This window comes from Gobio gobio, assembly GCF_949357685.1.
Source record: "Gobio gobio genome assembly, chromosome: 19".
Taxonomy (NCBI): Eukaryota; Metazoa; Chordata; class Actinopteri; order Cypriniformes; family Gobionidae; genus Gobio; species Gobio gobio.
Window position 1 is genome coordinate 42,943,233 of NC_137112.1, and position 18,780 is coordinate 42,962,012.

Genomic DNA, 18,780 nt, shown 5'->3' on the forward strand with positions numbered 1-18,780 from the left:
TATGATTGTTAGTAGATTCAATGAACATTATAAAACAAAACTATAATATGAGAAATTCTACATGCATGATACATGTTACATTGCACATGGTTGTAAGTGTAGTCTGTACACTTTCATCTACATAAAACTGCTCAGTATATTAAATGGTTTCCTGTGGTCTAGTGTGTTACTTCCTTATTCACCCATTGTGTGTGACTCGTTCTATCCCTTTTATCACACTCGCTGTAATGGAGGTGTTCTTCTTCATTGTGTTTCAGCTTCTTCTGGAGGTTCAGTCTTACAGTAAGTGATCTCTGCTGTTTAATGTGTTTTTAAAATATGTCCACATTTATAGTGAACAAAGTTTTATTGGCAAAAATATTTCAGCATGTCTGATATGTGTGTTTAATATGAACATACAAACACGTGAACTACAACCTACATAATATATTTGTTTAATAGAGTATTTATTTATTTCATTGGTTTTTAAAGCAGTACATAAGACAAAACAGTTATAGATATAATCATTACAAAAACACATACAATAGAGAGTAGGTTGTATATGCAATGTGAAGTGTGTGTGTGTGTGTATTAAGTGTGTAAAAGTGTGTTAAGTGTGCATATATTTCCATTATATTTCCCACCCTGAAAAAAATAAACTACCGTGTCGTTGATTTAAAGTGCATTTTTATATTGGACTAAGAAAAAATTCATGTTCCCTTTCGAGGGAACTCGCACTGCATCGGGACGACGCTTTGGGGATGCTCCCTTAGCATCAGCGAATCTGAAACCAGAATGCCAACTAGGCCAATCCGATTGGCGTGCGTGATGACGTCATTGTGACGGCATACCCGGAAGTATAAAAGGGGAGCTGGAACGTAATGGCGGTAGTTATTGCTCTTCAGCAAGCGCTATCTGTCAAACTGTCTGTCTATTTACTGTTGTATGTCAGTGAAAGTGTGTGATTGAAATGAAGTGTGAAAAAGTGAGAGAGTTCAAGCAGTGTGTGCATCCTTGCCCTCGCTACATGTCGGGCTCGGATACACACCTGCTGTGTGTGCACTGCCTGGGCGTTCAGCATGCTCGAGCGGCTCTCGAGGGAGCCGCTTGTGAGCATTATGAAAGCTGACGCTCAGAGTGCTCCGCTCTCGGCGTGAGCCCCGTGGATCGGTCCCGCATCCGCCGAGGCGGTGCGGCGAGGCTGGTCATGGGGCTCACGGATGGACTGTCAGCGGGACTGGGACTGCTGAGGCATTTTCCCAGTCTTTATCTGACAGTTCAGATGTTCTCCTTCCCCGTGTGGAAGCCCGCGCTGCGGCTTCTTCCCCCGGGGCGGAGGACGCGATGTGTGAGAGGTCTGATTCTGAGGAATTAGACGTACTCAGCATCGAGGCAGTCAAAGTCATAAGCACTTCTTAAATATGCAAGATTCCATCCACGCGATTGCTGGGAAAAAAGAAAAAAAAGGCAGCGCGCAGGTTATGGGTCTGCAATTAATGTGAACACACGCGATCGGTGTGCATGAGATACTGGTTGGCTTAACGGACGAGTCCGTATAGTAAAATAAATCAGTATTTGTCTGATATGGCTGCATTTAAGTCTGAGGATTTAAATGAGATATTATCTGACTCTGAGGAGTTAGATATTCAGTCATTTCAGACCATGTTTCACTGTATTGTGTGACACTGTTTGGCTTTTTTTCTCGAGGGATGAAAGCCAATTGTATTATGACGGCTTGAACCACGTTGCTGAGGCAACGCGGGGTCTATGAGTCCGTATAAATACAAATAAAACAGTGTCGTCTGATTAATTACGGCTACATTTAATTTTAAGGAATTAAAATTAAATATAATCTAACTTTGAGGAGTTAGATATTCAGCCTATCATTCAGACTATGTTTCACCTTATTGTGGCTGCATTTAATTCTGAGGAATTAAATTAAAATATTATCTGACTTTGAGGAGTTAGATATATTTTTTATTCAGCCTGTTATTCAGATCAGGTTGCACGGGTTTGGTGATTATGATGGCATTTAATTCCGAGGAATTGAGTGTCATGTTATCCGACTTTGATAAGTTGGATACTTTAAATTCTGTCACCCAAGCGTGTTTAACTTGTGAACTGGATATTCATCTAAGATGGAGCCCTCCTGAAGTTGATGTCGTTCTCGCCGCCTTGTGGCCTGCGGGACACATCAGTTTCAGGCAATTGCTAATCGCAGTGTCCGCTCTAGGGTTGTGGCCCTGTTGAGCTGCTCCCTTAGATGAGGCCCCCTGCTGGCCAGCCCCCTCTCCCGGGTAGGAGCGATCGAGGTCGCCTCCCCTGTGGAGTTTTCGGGAATCGACGCTGTGTTCCCGCCGTCTAGTACGCTTCGGGCCACATCGTTTCCCCGTGCACGCGTGCTGCACCAGCCGCCTCTAGCAAGACTTGCGGTGGTCCAGCAAACGCGTACGCACACCGAAAATCTTCCTCGATTTCGCCCTGCCGGTAAGCCGCTTCAGGGGGTCGGGGAGGAGGCTCGGTTGACACCCAAGACCGGCCTCGAGAGGCTGGTTCCCTTAGCAGATTATCTCGGCGCATGGTTATGCCTCCGAATATATCAGCTTGGGGCCTGCGACTGTAGGAAGGGGCATACAGACTGCAGTCCGGTTACCTTCCCCTGAAGTTCAGTGGGGTGGTCTGGACGGCAGTGGTCCCTGGGCAGGTTCGGGTAATGGAACAGGAAGTTCACTCCCTGTTGGTAAGGAGGCCACAGAATGTGCTCCTCCGCCAGACAGGGAGTCCGGGTTCTACAGCCAGTACTTCATAGTTCCTAAGAGGGATGGCGAGTTGCATCCAACTTTAGACCGGAGGTACTTGAATCGTTCTCTGAGGAGATTCAGATTCAAGATGCTTAGCATTTCCTCCATTGTGATTCAGATCCAGTCTGAGGACTGGTCTGTCACGATGGGTCTGAAGAGGACGCATACTTCCCTGTATCCATCCTTCTGTGTCACAGGAAGTTCCTGAGGTTCGCTTTTTGGGGCAAAGCGTACCAATATCGGGTTCTTCCAGGCGGCCTGGTCTCTAAAATGAAGCTAGGCCACAGCATCACTGTGAAGCAGTTTAAGGTCTGCTGGGGCTCATTGCGGCTGCGTCCAACAGAATATCTCTTGGCCTGCTGCATGAGACCCTTACAGTGGTAGCGGGGAATCAAGGGGTTTTCCTCTGGGGGAAAACCATTCTGTATGATCAGGGTAACGCGCAGATGCCTTCGTTCCCTAGTCATATGGAAGAAACCTTGGTTTCTGTCCCAGGGGCCAGTGTTGGGAGCGTTCTGTTGCCGGGAATCCGTTTCAACAGACGCCTCCCTCACTGGCTGGGACGTGGTTATGGGAAGTAAACCAGGTGGCTTTCCTTGAGGGGAAATCCATTCTGTATGATCAGGGTAACGCGCAGTGGCCTTCGTTCCCTAGTCATATGGAAGAAACCTTGGTTTCTGTCCCAAGGGCCAGTGTTGGGAGCGTTCTGTTGCCGGGAATCCGTTTCAACAGACGCCTCCCTCACTGGCTGGGACGTGGTCATGGCGGCCGCTTTGCGAGAGGTCTGTGGGAGACCAGGCATTTCTCCTGGCACATCTACTGCCTGGAAATGCTGGCGGTCTACAAAGCTCTGAGGAGCTTTTTCCCGGACCTCCGCAGCCACCATGTCCTGATATGGAAGTAAACCAGGTGGCTTTCCTTGAGGGGAAATCCATTCTGTATGATCAGGGTAACGCGCAGTGGCCTTCGTTCCCTAGTCATATGGAAGAAACCTTGGTTTCTGTCCCAAGGGCCAGTGTTGGGAGCGTCCTGTTGCCGGAAATCCGTTTCAACAGACGCCTCCCTCACTGGCTGGGGCGCGGTCATGGACGGCCGCTTTGCGAGGGGCCCATGGGAGGGCCGTCATTCCTCCTGGCACATAAATTGCCTGGAGATGATGGCGGTCTACAAAGCTCTCAGGAGCTTTCTCCCGCACCTCCGCGGCCAGCATGTCCTGGTACGGACAGACAATACGTCTGTCGTAGCGTACATCAACCGCCAGGGGGGACTGAGGTCGCGCTTTCTGTACAGGATAGCACGCCGAGTCCTCCTGTGGACCCAAAGGAAACTGTTGTCCATCAGGGCAATGTATGTCCCGGGGGTCCAAAATCAGGGAGCAGACATCCTGTCGAGGCAGGGGCTGAGGCCCGGGGAGTGGCGACTCCACCCAGAGGTGGTGGAGGCCATATGCAAGAGGTTTGGCCCAGTGGAAGTGGATCTGTTTGCGTCTCGAGAGACGTCCCACTGTCCACTGTGGTTTTCCCTCACGCATCCAGCTCCGCTGGGGCTGGATGCCATGGTGCAGACGTGGCCGAGGCTGCGTCTGTACGCATTTCCCCCGATTGCTCTGCTCCCGGGAGTCCTGGAAAGGGTCCGTCGACAGGGGGTCAGTCTACTTCTGGTAGCACCCCGTTGGCCGACTCGAGTTTGGTTCTCGGATATCATAGCTCTGCTAGCAGGTCAGCCGTGGGAGATTCCTCTGAGGAGGGATCTCCTATCTCAGGCGGCGGGTACGATATTTTACCCCCGCCCGGAGATTTGGAACCTGTGGGTCTGGCCCCTGAGGGGACCAGGTTCATAGAGGCTGGCCTATCGGCAGACGTGATAGAGACCTTACTCAGCTCCAGGGCTCCGTCTACGAGGAGACTGTACAGCTTCAAGTGGAATGTATTTTCCACTTGGTGCAGAGAACGTGAGTGGACCCAGTTAACTGCCCAGTGGCTTCAGTGCTGGAGTTCCTCCAAGATCGTTTCTCTGCAGGGCTTACCCCGTCCACACTCAAGGTGTACGTGGCTGCCATTGCGGCTTTCCACACTCCTTTGGGTGATGGGCCTCTGGGTAGGCACCAGCTGGTTGTACAATTCCTCCGTGGGGCTCGGAGGATGAGGCCTGCGGCTCGGTCCAGAGTTCCAACCTGGGACCTGGCAGTGGTTCTCGAAGGATTGGCTGAGGCCCCCTTCGAACCATTGGAGTCGGCTGGACCAAAGGATCTGACCCTTAAGGTGGCTTTTCTCCTTGCCAATACCTCTCTCAGGAGAGTGGGAGATCTCCAGGCCTTGGCGGTAACGCCGACCTGCCTGGAGTTTGCCCCGGGAGGAGTAAAAGCCATCTTACACCCTAGGCCGGGCTACGTGCCTAAGGTGCCATCAAGGGTGGTCAGGTCATTGGTCCTGCAGGCATTTCATCCTCCGCCTCATGTGACGGCGGAAGAGGGGAGACTTCACCTACTCTGCCCGGTTAGGGCGCTCAGAGTTTATTTGGCGAAGTCTGCACAGTGGAGGAGATCACAACAACTGTTGGTGTGTTTTGGCTCACCTAAGAAGGGATTGCCTGCGTCTACTCAGACAATCAGTAATTGGATTGTCCAGGCGATTACCATGGCCTATCAGGTGCGCAGTTTGCCTTCACCTGTGGCCGTGAGGGCTCATTCCACCAGAGGCATGGCCTCTTCGGTGGCCCTTCTTTCTGGGGTCCCCTTGCAGGATATCTGCGAGGCGGCCGGGTGGGCTACCCCACACACTTTTATCAGGTTTTATAGCCTGGATCTCCCTACGACGCCTGGTGCTAGGGTGCTCCAGTCCTAGCTGTGCCCGGTTTCCGGCTTCACACTAGGGCAGGCGCTACCCTTCGGTGTGGCCTAGTGGGTACTCGTTCCCCAAAGCGTCGTCCCGATGCAGTGCGAGTTCCCTCGAAAGGGAACTGCTCGGGTTATGTATATAACCCTTGTTCCCTGAGAAGGGGAACGAGCACTGCATCCCGACGCCACACCTCGGCGCGCCTGGAGCGCATGCTTCAGAGCAATTACTACCGCCATTACGTTCCAGCTCCCCTTTTATACTTCCGGGTATGCCGTCACAATGACGTCATCACGCACGCCAATCGGATTGGCCTAGTTGGCATTCTGGTTTCAGATTCGCTGATGCTAAGGGAGCATCCCCAAAGCGTCGTCCCGATGCAGTGCTCGTTCCCCTTCTCAGGGAACAAGGGTTATATACATAACCCGAGCAGATTTCTGATGTAAACTTGTTTTGTTCAGTTTGCCTTGAAGCAAATAACGAACCCCCTAGATTCTTTTGAGTGACGTGAGTCATGTGAATGATCTTGTACTGTACGAGTTGAAGATTTGTATTGCTAGTCATAGAAAAGATGTTACTACAGATTTCCTTCCAGAAGTCAAGAGCCAAGTCACTTTCCCATTTAGCCATTGGTAAATGTATTGTTGTATTGTTATTTGAAATAAATGTATGAAGTTTTTGCTTTATAGAGTATTACTGTATACATCAGCAATGATCAGTTCACTGTTTTGGTTGCTGCAGAAGCTCCTGCTGTAAAAGTGTCTCCAGATGTCCTAAGAGAGTCCAGCTCAGTGAAGATGATCTGTGAGATTCCAGCAGATGTTACAGTCAAACAGTGTCATTTCTACATAAACAGAGAACAGAAGAATATAAAATACAGTTGGAAGTGTGAGCTGGATCTCACTGATGCTGAAGTGCTCAGATGGGCAGATGTAAAATCACCTGCATCTGTCGACATTACCTGCTTCTACTCAATACATGAGGACGGGATTGATAAACCATCATCTCATTCTCCTGCTGTCACAGTGATGGTTCTAGGTGAGATATTTCACTGCTGTTCTGGTTTGTAAAATGTTATTGAAATGTTTTTTTTGTATTAATTATGAATTATTTGACTTAAACAGGTTCACTTCAGAAACCCTTCATCGCTGTTAGTGACGATGATGTCCAGATCAGCATAGCCTGTGAAATACCACTTTCAGTCAAAGCTGATTTCACCTGTAGTCTCTACACTGAGGATGTTCTTCTGCACAGAAGTGTTTCTCAGAGGATTCAGTCTGGAGAACATTACTGTGTGTTTTATGTAAGTCATAGTGATCTCTTCACACAGTCAGTGAACAGCAGACGGCTGAGCTGTGATTATTCACTCAACACTGAACCTGAGGTCAGATCACCACGCAGTGACACACACACCATCAGAGGTGAGGACTTTTCATACATTATATGAGCAATATTTATATTATAATAGTAAATAAAATAGTAAACAAAATAATTTAATATTATTACTATTTAATATTATTTAACATTATTACTGTATTTTGAATATTATTACTGTATTAAAACATGTCCATGTGGTTAACCTCAGACAGTGGCAAAACTGTAAATACATTTTTTTATATTTGAAATATATATATATATATATATATATATATATATATATATATATATATATATATATATATATATATATATATATATATATATACACTTTAAATTGCTTCAGTGTGAAACTATATTTCTTATTGCACAGCTTTCTTATGTGACTATTAGTCAGTCGCAGGATTTAGCCGTCAAATATTGATATACAGTGTTACAGCTGAAGTGTATAATTGACCATTGTCTTTGGCAACTGATTTAAGGCTAATAGTTTCATATCTGTCATATCTCATCTCACTCTGACACACTGTTGATTCTCTCAGCTGTTTTCACACCAGCCTCTGCTCGACCGGAAACCACCAGAGAGTCAGAAACATGTACGTGTATTTTTGCTTTGTTCATAAGAGAATATTAAATGTGTTAAATGTTAAATAAGAAGAATAATTTTCTTGACAGTGAGATCATCCAGAAACACTGATGCCTGTAATCATGATGCAGTTTTTTATTCTAATATGATTTCATGAGATCTTTTGTGTTGCAGCTGTTCCTCATACAGATCACATTCACTCTGAAGGTTCATTCACTCACAACACACACAATCTGATTTTCTGAACACTTATAAAAACTAAAACAAACATTGAAATTTCATCCTTTCATGATCATATGATGTGACATGTTCATTTAAAAGAAATGTAATAAGAACAATCTTCACATAATATATCTGATATAGATATGAAGATGGATTGAAGTCTTATTTTTGTCTTTTGACAGTCTCATGGCTTACAGTAGTGCTGATTTTCACTGGTATTGGTTTATTTGTGTCTGGACTCATGGGATTCTTCTGTCTCTGCCACTTTGACAGTAAGTTTACATATGCATAACCTGAGCTCCATGATATAGAAACATATGATAATAAAGTGTGTATCTGTGCAGGTTCTGATGGCGTTCTCACAGAGGTGATCTACAGCTCCTGCCAGGTGGAAACAACATCTCTGTTAACTTCCTCTGTGTGCTCCTCAAAACACAGATGAACCGTTTCATTGCTTCACTTGTTGCACCTCTAAAGAGAAAAACATATTTGTACAGAAAGAATGATCAGTATGTAGCTAGAAAGATGGATGGAAACATATCTATTGTGAATCCTACACAGACCTAATCTATGACAAAAACATGATTTTCTCAGCTTTTTGCTCAAAATGTTGCTTTTTTATGAAACTTACAAAAAGATAATGCATGAAGCTAGAATAGGCTCTGTTCTTTCTTTTGATGTATTGCATGTTAAATAATAAAACAAAGTATTCCGGGGGCCATGAGAGTTTTGTGAAAATGATCAAAACTGCTGGCAGTGGCTGGCAACTTTTTTCATAAATCCTGGCGTGGAAAGAGTTTAATGTAGCAGAAAGCATCTTCAAATCATCTGTAGTGATGCAGAGTGAGTGACAGATTTAAAGCAGCAAAAATTTTAAATCTTATTTCTATATTTTTACACTTTTTTTAAATCAACTATTGTGTGCTAACAATAAAGTTGCATTTTAACTGCAGCATGTTATAAACAATTTAGCAAAATTCATATAGTGCCATACTTGTTCAGTTTGTATTCACTGTAAAAAATGATTGTACATTTAACTGTAAATGATTGTTAATTGCTTAACATTACATCCCTTACTATATATGGCGAAATTGTAATAGATCCAACATTACATTAATGCAATTTTACAGTAAAATATTGTTAAATGTACCATATTTGTAAGTAAAAAAAGAACAAATAATTGTATAACTTACAGTGAATAGACATATGCTGACATTCCCTTTGACACTTCACATTTGATGTTTTTGAATTTTAATAATTATGTTTCTTAGTTTTTTGTTATCAGTTATGTATCAGGATTTCATGTTACCATATAATCATTTTTATTGCATTAAAGCTGCTGTCCGTAACTTTTTTTGTGTTCAAGATTTACAAAGATTATATAATGACATGAATCCATTTTCCAAACCATGTTTTTGTCTTACCCTGATTAATTATGGTATATTGGGACTATTTCAGACCGGTCTGGTGGGAACCGCTGCAGAGGAGCACAGTCCCTGCGTGACTCGCCATAGACATAAACAGAGAGAAGTAGCTCCGGCTGCAATGTTCTTCCGCAAGACGCATGCAGTTCTGTTTATTAACTGCTAGAGCGCAAAAAGTTACGAACTGCAGCTTTAATTTAGTGTCATATGTGCGGTCACCTTCTATATATTAGTATTTACATCAGCTTGTGGAAAAGCTTCTTGTGATGAACTTTGAATTTATTTATCATTTAACTTTCTCTTTGCCATCATTGTTATTATGGTGGATGTCATATATAATACAAAACATATTTGAGTAGCAGCGTGGCCTTGCTAATTCAGCAGAAGAGATGTTGAGATTTTTAAAAAAATATAAATTAGTTTAAATTATACAATTTACAGGTTGTTTTTTAAATATGTAAACATTTTTACAGAAAAGCAACCACCGCTTTGTAATAATGACAGGATTTTTGTAGTGTTATTTTCTGTTAAACAACTGTCTGTTCAATGAGCAACTAATGTTTTAGTCTGAAGATGAAGATAGACAAGGCCAAAATAACAGCATTGTTTATTCTATGCAAAACTCAGGCAATCCATAATGATAGCACAAACAAAACAGTGTGCAATAGCAATACCAGCCAATGAACTGAGGAAACTGAAGGACTTAAAGGGTTACTTTAGCAATTAGCATTAAAGGGATAGTTCACCCAAAAATTTAAATTAGCCCATGATTTACTCACCATCAAGTCATCCTAGGGGTATATATGACATTTTTCTTTCAGACGAATAAAATCTGAGTTATATATATATAAAAAAAAGGTCCAGGCTAATCCAAGCATTAAAATGGCAGTAACTCAGTTTTTGAAGTCATGCAACTGTCCATCAAATAACGTGCTCCACGCAGCTCTGGGGTGTTATTAAAGGCCTTCTGAAGCGTTTGTGTAAGAAAAATATCCATATTTAAAACTTTATAAAGTAAAGTTTTGGCCGACCAGCCGAAGGCGAGAGATTAAATACACATTCATCTTCCCAGCGCTGAAGTACCCCTTTAAACTCAAATACAGACAGGTGTGTAATTAAATGAAGCTGGAATATCCATGGCAACCAAGGACTGGCGGGAACAAAGGAGCACAAGAAACAGGTTCATATGAGAAACAAACTAAAACTCCATGAAAACAAAAGAAAAACGCAGACAGAACGTGACTCACGGTCTGCTGCTTTTATGCAGAGTAAACATACATAATAAAGTGACCACTGAGTGAACAATGTATTCCACATTATTAATTGTGATAGTATGATCTAGTCTTTCTTAAAGTCTATTAATGGTTCAGTTACTTTTGTTACTTTTACAAAACTACCTAGTCTGTGAGCCTACAAACAAATGTTACATTTGTGCCAGTTCTGCTGTACATGTGGTCACATGATGTACGCTCATCTTCATAGTTCTGAATGCACAAGTATTTAATAGTTTCCTGTGGTCTGATGTGTTACTTCCTATAATTCACCCATTGTGTGAGTCTTTTCTCTTTTCACTCTCGCTGTAATGGAGTTGTTCATCTTCATTGCTTTTCAGCTCCTTATGGAGGTTCAGTCTTATAGTAAGTGGTTTCTGCTGTTTAATGTTGATTAAATATTGAATGTCCACATTTTAAATAATGTCCACATTTGTAGTTAAAAAAGTTTAATGTTGTAAAATATTTCAGCATGTGTGATCAGTAGGTTTTTGTTTCAGTAGAGCAAACACATGAACTTACAACCTCTGCTTTAAGGCATATTAGTTTTAGTTAGCAATGTCATTACAATGTTTTAAACTGATTGCTATTACCTGATTAAGCTAATATTTGGGTAACTAGAAATATGGAGAATATCTATATTATTTGGACATGTATTTGGAAAATCCACTGTAGTATTTTATATTTATTTTTTACTATTACATCCGCACATGTTCATATGAAAGTAATTCTGGGTGTTACCAGAAATTGAGAAGAATCCAGCTATCGAAAATAGAATCTTTTTAAAAAAGGGAAAAAAATTATAATTTTTCCCATAGATTTCACTATTCATTGTATAGTTTGGTGCTGTTGTAAAGCCATTAGGGATTAGATTAAGCCAGGATTAGGCTTTAGTTAAATTAAATTAGGACATTTAAGTATCTTTTTATTTAGTTATAACAGCTCAAACATGCATTTTAGACTGGTACTAGGCCGTTACTGTTAAAGCAGGCATTCATTTGTTTAAAGGTTAAACCAAAACATGGACCGCAGTTGGAAAATTATGCTTGCACACATGTTCAGATCTAATGATTGATTGATCTGTTTTGTGTTGTTGCAGAAGCTCCTGTTGTAAAAGTATTTCCAGAAGTCCTAAGAGAGTCCAGCTCAGTGAAGATGATCTGTGAGACGCCAGCAGATGTTACAGTCAAACAGTGTCATTTCTACACAAACAGAGAACAGAAGAATATAAAATACAGTTGGAAGTGTGAGCTGGATCTCACTGATGCTGAAGTGCTCAGATGGGCAGATGTAAAATCACCTGCATCTGTCGACATTTCCTGCTACTATGAGGTGGACAATAATAAATCATCATCTCATTCTCCTGCTGCCACAGTGACGGTTCTAGGTGAGATATTTCACTGCTGTTCTTCTAAGTTAGAAACCGTTGTTGAAATGTGTTTAGTAACTATGGATTATTTCACTTGAGAAACCCACCATCAGTGTTAGTGATGTTACATCTATAGGGCACTTCTGGATGGATATTATTTATAAAGACCCTTTCAATTGGCTGTATAATGTAATGTTGAAAGGACAAATACTAAATAAGAGCCGAGTATGCTATAGTAACATAGGCTTCCATTATGTTTTCTTTATCACTGGACAGTAGAAAAGTGAAAAAGTTAGCATTTTATTCAAAGTAAACATAAAAAATGTCATGTAGATGTGTTATAAATAATTACCGTTAATAAGAAAAATCTAAGAAAAATAAGCGTGCGCACACACACACACACACACACACACACACACACACACACACACACACACACACACACACACACACACACACACACACACACACACACACACACACACACACACACACACACACACACACACACACACACACACACACACACACACACACACACACACACACACACACACACACACACACACACATAAATAATACAAAAAGATACTTTCAAATGTTTTAAATGATTATTACTACAATGTTTAGTTCAGTACAATGTTAAGATTTATGCCAATCTTTGTAAAGACATTTTTTTCATTTTAAATGCAACCTATGATGTTCTCACTGCAGTTTCAACAGCAACATCCACTCACAAAACTAACACAGAAACAAGTGAGTAAAGTTCAGTGTATCTGACAATAAAAATATTATTTCATAGTGTTTATTGTAATTCATAGCTCATTATTTTACTCATCAATTTCAGCAACAACGGCAGCCATTTCCACTACTGAAAGCCCAGTGTTCACCAGAGCGGGTAACTTTTATAAATATCAGTAGAACCCCATATAAGAAAAACTGAGTCGGCTGTGTATTTTATGCATGATATAATTTGAGTTCTTTCTGTTGCAGCGGTTTCTAGTGTTCACAATTCAGCTGCTGATCGTAATGCTCCACTCGCACCACCATCCAGAGGTTTTATTCTATATCTTTTTCTTCCATTTTTGAAATGATTTGACCATTTCATTCTCTTTCAGATCCCTGTAGAACATTTACTTTTTTCCATGCACACAATAAAAGCAAAACAAATCTGGATCATTTCAATTGTCAGGACTGATGCATCTAAAGCACCCATATTAATCATCTTAATGCATATAAACAAAACATGGATTAAAGTGTTAGTTTTCTTTTGACAGAAGAATGGTTTATAGTGCTGGTTTCCACTGGTGTTGGTGTAATTGTGACTGGACTCATCTGTCTTTGCTGGTTTGCATGTAAGTCAAGTTTACAATTGTTCTCTCTGTGCTGTTCAATATAGAAATTATCATGTGAAATCATTTATCATGCAAATGTATCATTAAAACTATAGAGTTGACCAAAGTGCTGTACAGGAGTAAAAACTCAACATAATACAGTAGCTCATTGTTTTCTAGGTAAAAAACGAGGAAAACAGTAAGTTTTATTTCATGCAATTAATTTAATCTTCTGTGATATGTATTGTAGGCAGTGTTATGTTAGTATCACTGAAATACTAATATCGTTTTTTTGTTGTCGAGCTGTATGTGCAAATGTTTATCACATTATATATGCATGCATGAAAAGATGCCATAAAGATTAATATTTTATTCTTAGCAATAAAATAAGATTCATACGATCAGATGTGCCCAGTCATGGAATCGGTATGGTGAGTATCTTTGCAATTACTTTTTCAAATCACAAAGTAATACATATTTATAATATCATAATGATTAAGAATGGCTGAAATTGACATGACCTTAAAGGGTTAGTTCACCCAAAAATGAAAATTCTGTCATTAATTCCTCACCCTCATGTCGTTAGACACCCGTCAGACCTCCGTTCATATTCGGAACACAAATTAAGATATTTTAGTTGAAAGCTGATGGCTGAGAAAGGCTTCAGATAGGCCTCCATTGGCATTCAGTACATTGACACTTCCAAGATCCATGAAAGGCACTTAAAACGTCGTTACAAAGTCCATCTCACCACAGTGACTCTACAATAATTTTACGATGCGACGACAATAGTTTTTGTGCGCAAAAAAAATCAAAATAACACCTTTATCCAACTTGTTATTGCCTTCCGTGTGTGCCTCCACGACGCATGCGCGAGAATATGACGTAGCGCCAGCGTTCGGGAATCCATGAAATGCACACTTAAGCCCCATTTTGAGAACTACACCGAGACCTAAAGCACGATCAATGTAGAATCCAACAGCTTATACGCGCTTCTTCCTCTCCTTGTAAACAAATCGCTTCTGGGTGTAATGTGTCCGAACGCCGGATCTGCGTCATATTCTCGCGCATGCGTCGTGGAGGCACACGGAAGGCAATAACAAGTTGGATAAAGGTGTTATTTTGATTTTTTTTTGCGCACAAAAACTATTGTCGTCGCATCGTAAAATTATTGTAGAGCCACTGTGGTGAGATGGACTTTGTAACGACGTTTTAAGTGCCTTTCATGGATCTTGGAAGTGTCAATGTACTGAATGCCAATGGAGGCCTGTCTGAAGCCTTTCTCAGCCATCAGCTTTCAACAAAAATATCTTCATTTGTGTTCTGAATATGAACGGAGGTCTGACGGGTGTCCAACGACATGAGGGTGAGTAATTAATGACAGAATTTTCATTTTTGGGTGAACTAACCCTTTAATTATGTTTTTAGAGTTCTGGACCTGCAGAGACATATTCTCTGATCACTTCTGTACCGGCCACATCTCAGCCCATATCTGTAGGTGAGAGAACCTCATTCTCAGGAAATGATCTCAGATAACGGGAAGCTTAGTAACAGATTTCACCAAGAGAGATACATAAACCTGTTGAGTTAAAAACAACATACAGTGACCACAGAAACTGGTACCATTTCCTCTTTCAAGTATTCAGCAGACCAGCATTAATATTAACCACTCTCTTAAAGAAACTGGTACAAAGATCTCATCAGAAGTAAACAAGAAGATAATAAAGGTTTTAAGAGTTTAGAGATATTTTGCTTATTATGTTGGGTGTGGCTTTGGACAAATGGTCCAACTCCTACAGTCAATACAGGCATATGGGACAGTGATTCATGTAAATTCCCATTGTTAACACGTTTCCATTTGAAAGAGGTTTCTCTCTTGGTCACAGTATATAAGGAGAAGTAGGAAAAGGGTCAGGGCGCGATACTGTAACCAGTTCAGGCCATAACGCTGAGTGTCTCCTAGATGCTCAGCGTCATGTAATTTTCAGATGTCAGGTATGCATCTTTTACTCTTTACTTCAGAGTATTTGATGTTATGTATTGGTTATCTTTGAATTGATTATGTAATTGGCGTTATACATTTACCTGACTGTTAATAAGTTGTTACTTTTTGATTTATTCTGATTTACTCTGGAATTATTAACTATCTCTATTAGATTATGAAAGAGTATAATTTCAACAAAGGGTTAAACAGAATAATTCAATGTGTGGTTTACCATTAAATATAAATGACCAAGTAACCAATTGGCATTCTAACCTAAATTCGAGATTATGATACAATGGAGTCAGATAAAAGATGAATTGGGATTAAATCCTTTTTCCCAGCTGAAAAGACCGAATGCCCAGCGACCTTCACTCAAGGACCGTTATCCTCCATTGGAACGATTGAGCGGGCTTTGCAAATCAATAGTTATTTACTTTGGGGCCACTTACATGACACCATTTTCATCCAAAATAGAAAACTCTCAATGTGCAAATTATATACAGTGTACAGATGCATTGCATAGAATGGGAATGGCACATGGCCATGTTTACACATATTGTATAGTAAAATGGTATATCAAATTATTCTGTTATATCTTTCATAACATTGAGAATCATCTTTATACAAAGTTTGGATAAAAAAAGCTTGAAGCATAAAAATTGACTGGTGAATGAAAAAAAAATCCCATTGTTTTTGTCTATTCATGTCTTTTCATTTTCTCAATAAATAGTTCTGGTGTCCTCTACAGAGCAGAGGATATGGCATATAACATAGGATTTTTTTTATATACATTTGTGTTTTTTATGCTCCAAACAATGTAATGACCTAAAAAAAGTCTAAATTCACAAAACCTTTTTTTCTGGTTCTCAGGAAGATGATGTGTTAAAATACTAGTAACGCATTAAAGAAATGTAAAGGCAGACTAATAGATTAATAGACAATTTCTTGCAAAATATTTTCGAAAATCCAAGTACTGGTAAAAGTGAATAGTAAATAAATAATCATTCATTTTTTCTCACTGTACACTGCTATGGTGGAGCACATTTACTAGAGCACTCTCAGTCAGGGGCGTAAATCGCGGGGGGGACGGGGGGGACCGGACCCCCCCAATCTGAGGGCTGTCCCCCCCTAAAAACCATGCTGCGTATTGTAAATAATATAACAATATATACTTAAAATAAATGTGTATGTAGTAAAACAATACAAACGCAAACGGGACAAAAAAAAATGCATTTTAAGTTTAGAAACATTTTGAGTCCCCCCTCCCCCCTTGCCCCACAGTGGTTTGATCCACCGCGCACCTCAACTAACCTAGCGTTACCCATAGACCGTAAAAAACTACCACAAGTTTGGGGAGAGAACAAAGCTCTTCAGACAGCAGTTGTGAAACTCCAGTAAGCCTTTAAGGCTATTTTATTCACTTTAAACATCAGATGAAGTGATTATATTCTCTTTAATACAGATTAGGCAAAACACTGTTAACATCACTTGCCCACCGCGGCACCGTCGTTTTCATTTTTATAGTAATAAAATAATTTAGTTCAGTTAGAGAACAGACACAACAATTAAAAACTGAACGTGTCTGCTCAATACAGCACGAGCCGAACGGGCAAACAGCTGACAGACAAGATGATCGAAGATTTGGTTTCAAAGCGAAATGTAAAAGCGCCTATTTAAGGGAGTGTGTCCTTGTAGTTTTGTTGCTGTGTTGTTCATTACGAATAATAGGCTAATGAACCCGAAATTCAAGCAACCCGCCCCCAAATTCTAAAAAGTGGCGCTAATTCTAAACCGAAAGTATATGCGCACGGCCGTTCTGTCAGATCTGTGTAGGGTTTTGCTCAATATGAATCTGAATATCATAGTATAAAATACTATGTGGAGGACGCAAGATAATTTTATAATTATAATATGACTGCGTGGTGAACCTTAATTGTGTACCTTGATTGCAATGTAAGTCGCTTTGGATAAAAGCGTTTGCCAAAATGCATAAATGTATTTAAACAACTATCGCTTTGTGTTGTTGCTGTTCAGATAAAATTACAGAGTAAAGAAAAAACGGACATTAGATAATTTTTCAGTACACCAAAAAGCCAAATAAGTAGGTACGAAATGTTTTTTTTTGTTTTTGTGGTAGCCTATACATATCCTTACAAGTACGATTTTGGCTGTATTATTTGTGTCCCCTTCAAAAATTGCTCTTGAGAAATTTCATGTTTATTGTCCCCCCCAACTATAAGATGAAATTTACGCCCCTGCTCTCAGTGATTTGATTCTGGAACCGGGCCTGGGAAGTGTTCCCGGTTCCGGCTGACCATGTTAATGCAGTCTAAACAATCATTTGAAAAACAGAAATTGAAAATGTTCTATGCGTGTGCCAGGTTAAAGAGATGCGTTTTAGTCTAGATTTAAACTGACAAAGTGTGTCTGCTTCCCGAACACAATACAATAAACAATGAAAGTTGTGATGAGGGGGACTATTAAAGTTTCAATCTTTAGGTGATGCCATTTCACATCTGTCCTCTTGTTTTGGATGGTTTTCTATTGTCTCTGTTTGACTCTCTCTATCATGCTCTTCCTTCCAAAGGCCTCAAACACCCAGAGTCCCATAAGGACAGCACACCAGATCCCACAGCGACTTACTCTTTCATTATGTCTGAAAACTCTGTTTACCAGCCCTCAGGTAATAAACATGTTTCTTTCATTAAAGTGGTCATATCATGACAAATCAAATCGTTCTTTGTTCTTTACTATAAAAACACACTTTGGTTTCACAACTTACAACTTCCTCACTTGTCCAAAAACGGCATTTTTGATGCTCACAAAGCGTTGAGAAACTTAGCCCAACCGATCACGATGAGCTCATACGGAAGAAGTGGGACACACACAATTCATCATAACTGTTGCACAATGAGTCTGAGAAGAGATGATTCTGCTGTGCAAAGTGTCAAAGCTTAAAATACATTAAAGCTTTATGAAAGAGAGCTTGTTCATGAAGGATAAAACATGTTATTAACAGTGATATGATGCTTCTGCTTTACAGAAGTTTTGGTTAAAACTCAACAGAAACAGAAAAATACAGAGGAAAATGAGGTAATATGTGATCAGTCACCCCAAACCCACATAACCAACTGAACAGAAACAAACACATTCATCTTGTCTGTCTTTTCTATCTTCCTGTCTTCTTCCTTAAGAGTGTTTACCACCTGTACTGCACAATCCCTGACAAACCAGCTCACTCAAACGCAGAAGATCAAGTCTACAGTTTGGTGAAGATGCACTGATGAGCCTCAAGTCTTGTTTCATTACGTACATTCCCTGTAAATAAAGTATACTTGCTGACAAATAGATGTTTATTTTCATCATTTAGTGTTTGGTGTGGAATGCATCGTGAACTCTGTGACCACTCAGAAGATGTTCTCTGGCCAGGCTCTCTAGCTCAATATCGCCTTGTAAAAAAGGATCAATAAGTTATGACAACATATGTTTTTAAGTTAATTTAACTCATCAAAATAAGTTAAGCAATTTCAACTTTTTAATTTAAGTTATACAAGATTCAATTCAAAATTGTAAGTCAGTTTAATGTAAATTGTAGTATA

General features: G+C 40.5%; 2 protein-coding genes across 2 annotated transcripts; both read left to right on the forward strand.

The window, feature by feature from the left end:
• The first annotated feature begins 218 nt into the window (after positions 1 to 218).
• LOC307142819 (uncharacterized protein) lies at positions 219 to 9,146 on the forward strand. The gene is made up of 7 exons (XM_079843941.1): positions 219 to 282; positions 6,356 to 6,652; positions 6,739 to 7,035; positions 7,534 to 7,587; positions 7,752 to 7,784; positions 7,982 to 8,071; positions 8,144 to 9,146. Exons 1-7 carry the CDS (start codon positions 228 to 230, stop codon positions 8,239 to 8,241), a joined length of 924 nt encoding a protein of 307 aa, XP_079700067.1. The 5' UTR covers positions 219 to 227; the 3' UTR covers positions 8,242 to 9,146.
• A 1,659-nt stretch (positions 9,147 to 10,805) lies between these two features.
• LOC307143638 (uncharacterized protein) lies at positions 10,806 to 18,524 on the forward strand (the record flags this gene model as incomplete). Its single annotated transcript, XM_079845365.1, has 12 exons — positions 10,806 to 10,860; positions 11,594 to 11,881; positions 12,578 to 12,619; positions 12,711 to 12,761; positions 12,857 to 12,919; positions 13,141 to 13,218; positions 13,378 to 13,396; positions 13,577 to 13,628; positions 14,626 to 14,695; positions 17,769 to 17,864; positions 18,225 to 18,274; positions 18,376 to 18,524. The coding sequence occupies 12 exons, from the start codon at positions 10,806 to 10,808 to the stop codon at positions 18,463 to 18,465; spliced, it is 954 nt and encodes a 317-aa protein (XP_079701491.1). The 3' UTR covers positions 18,466 to 18,524.
• Positions 18,525 to 18,780: the final 256 nt, after the last annotated feature.

Bases quoted from the DNA above. Each gene is read 5' to 3' on its own strand.
- LOC307142819 (XM_079843941.1), top strand. From the start codon at position 228: ATGGAGGTGTTCTTCTTCATTGTGTTTCAGCTTCTTCTGGAGGTTCAG. The intron at 7,036-7,533 runs GTGAGGACTTTT...TGATTCTCTCAG, and splicing joins TGACACACACACCATCAGAG to CTGTTTTCACACCAGCCTCT. The intron at 8,072-8,143 runs GTAAGTTTACAT...GTATCTGTGCAG, and splicing joins CTGTCTCTGCCACTTTGACA to GTTCTGATGGCGTTCTCACA.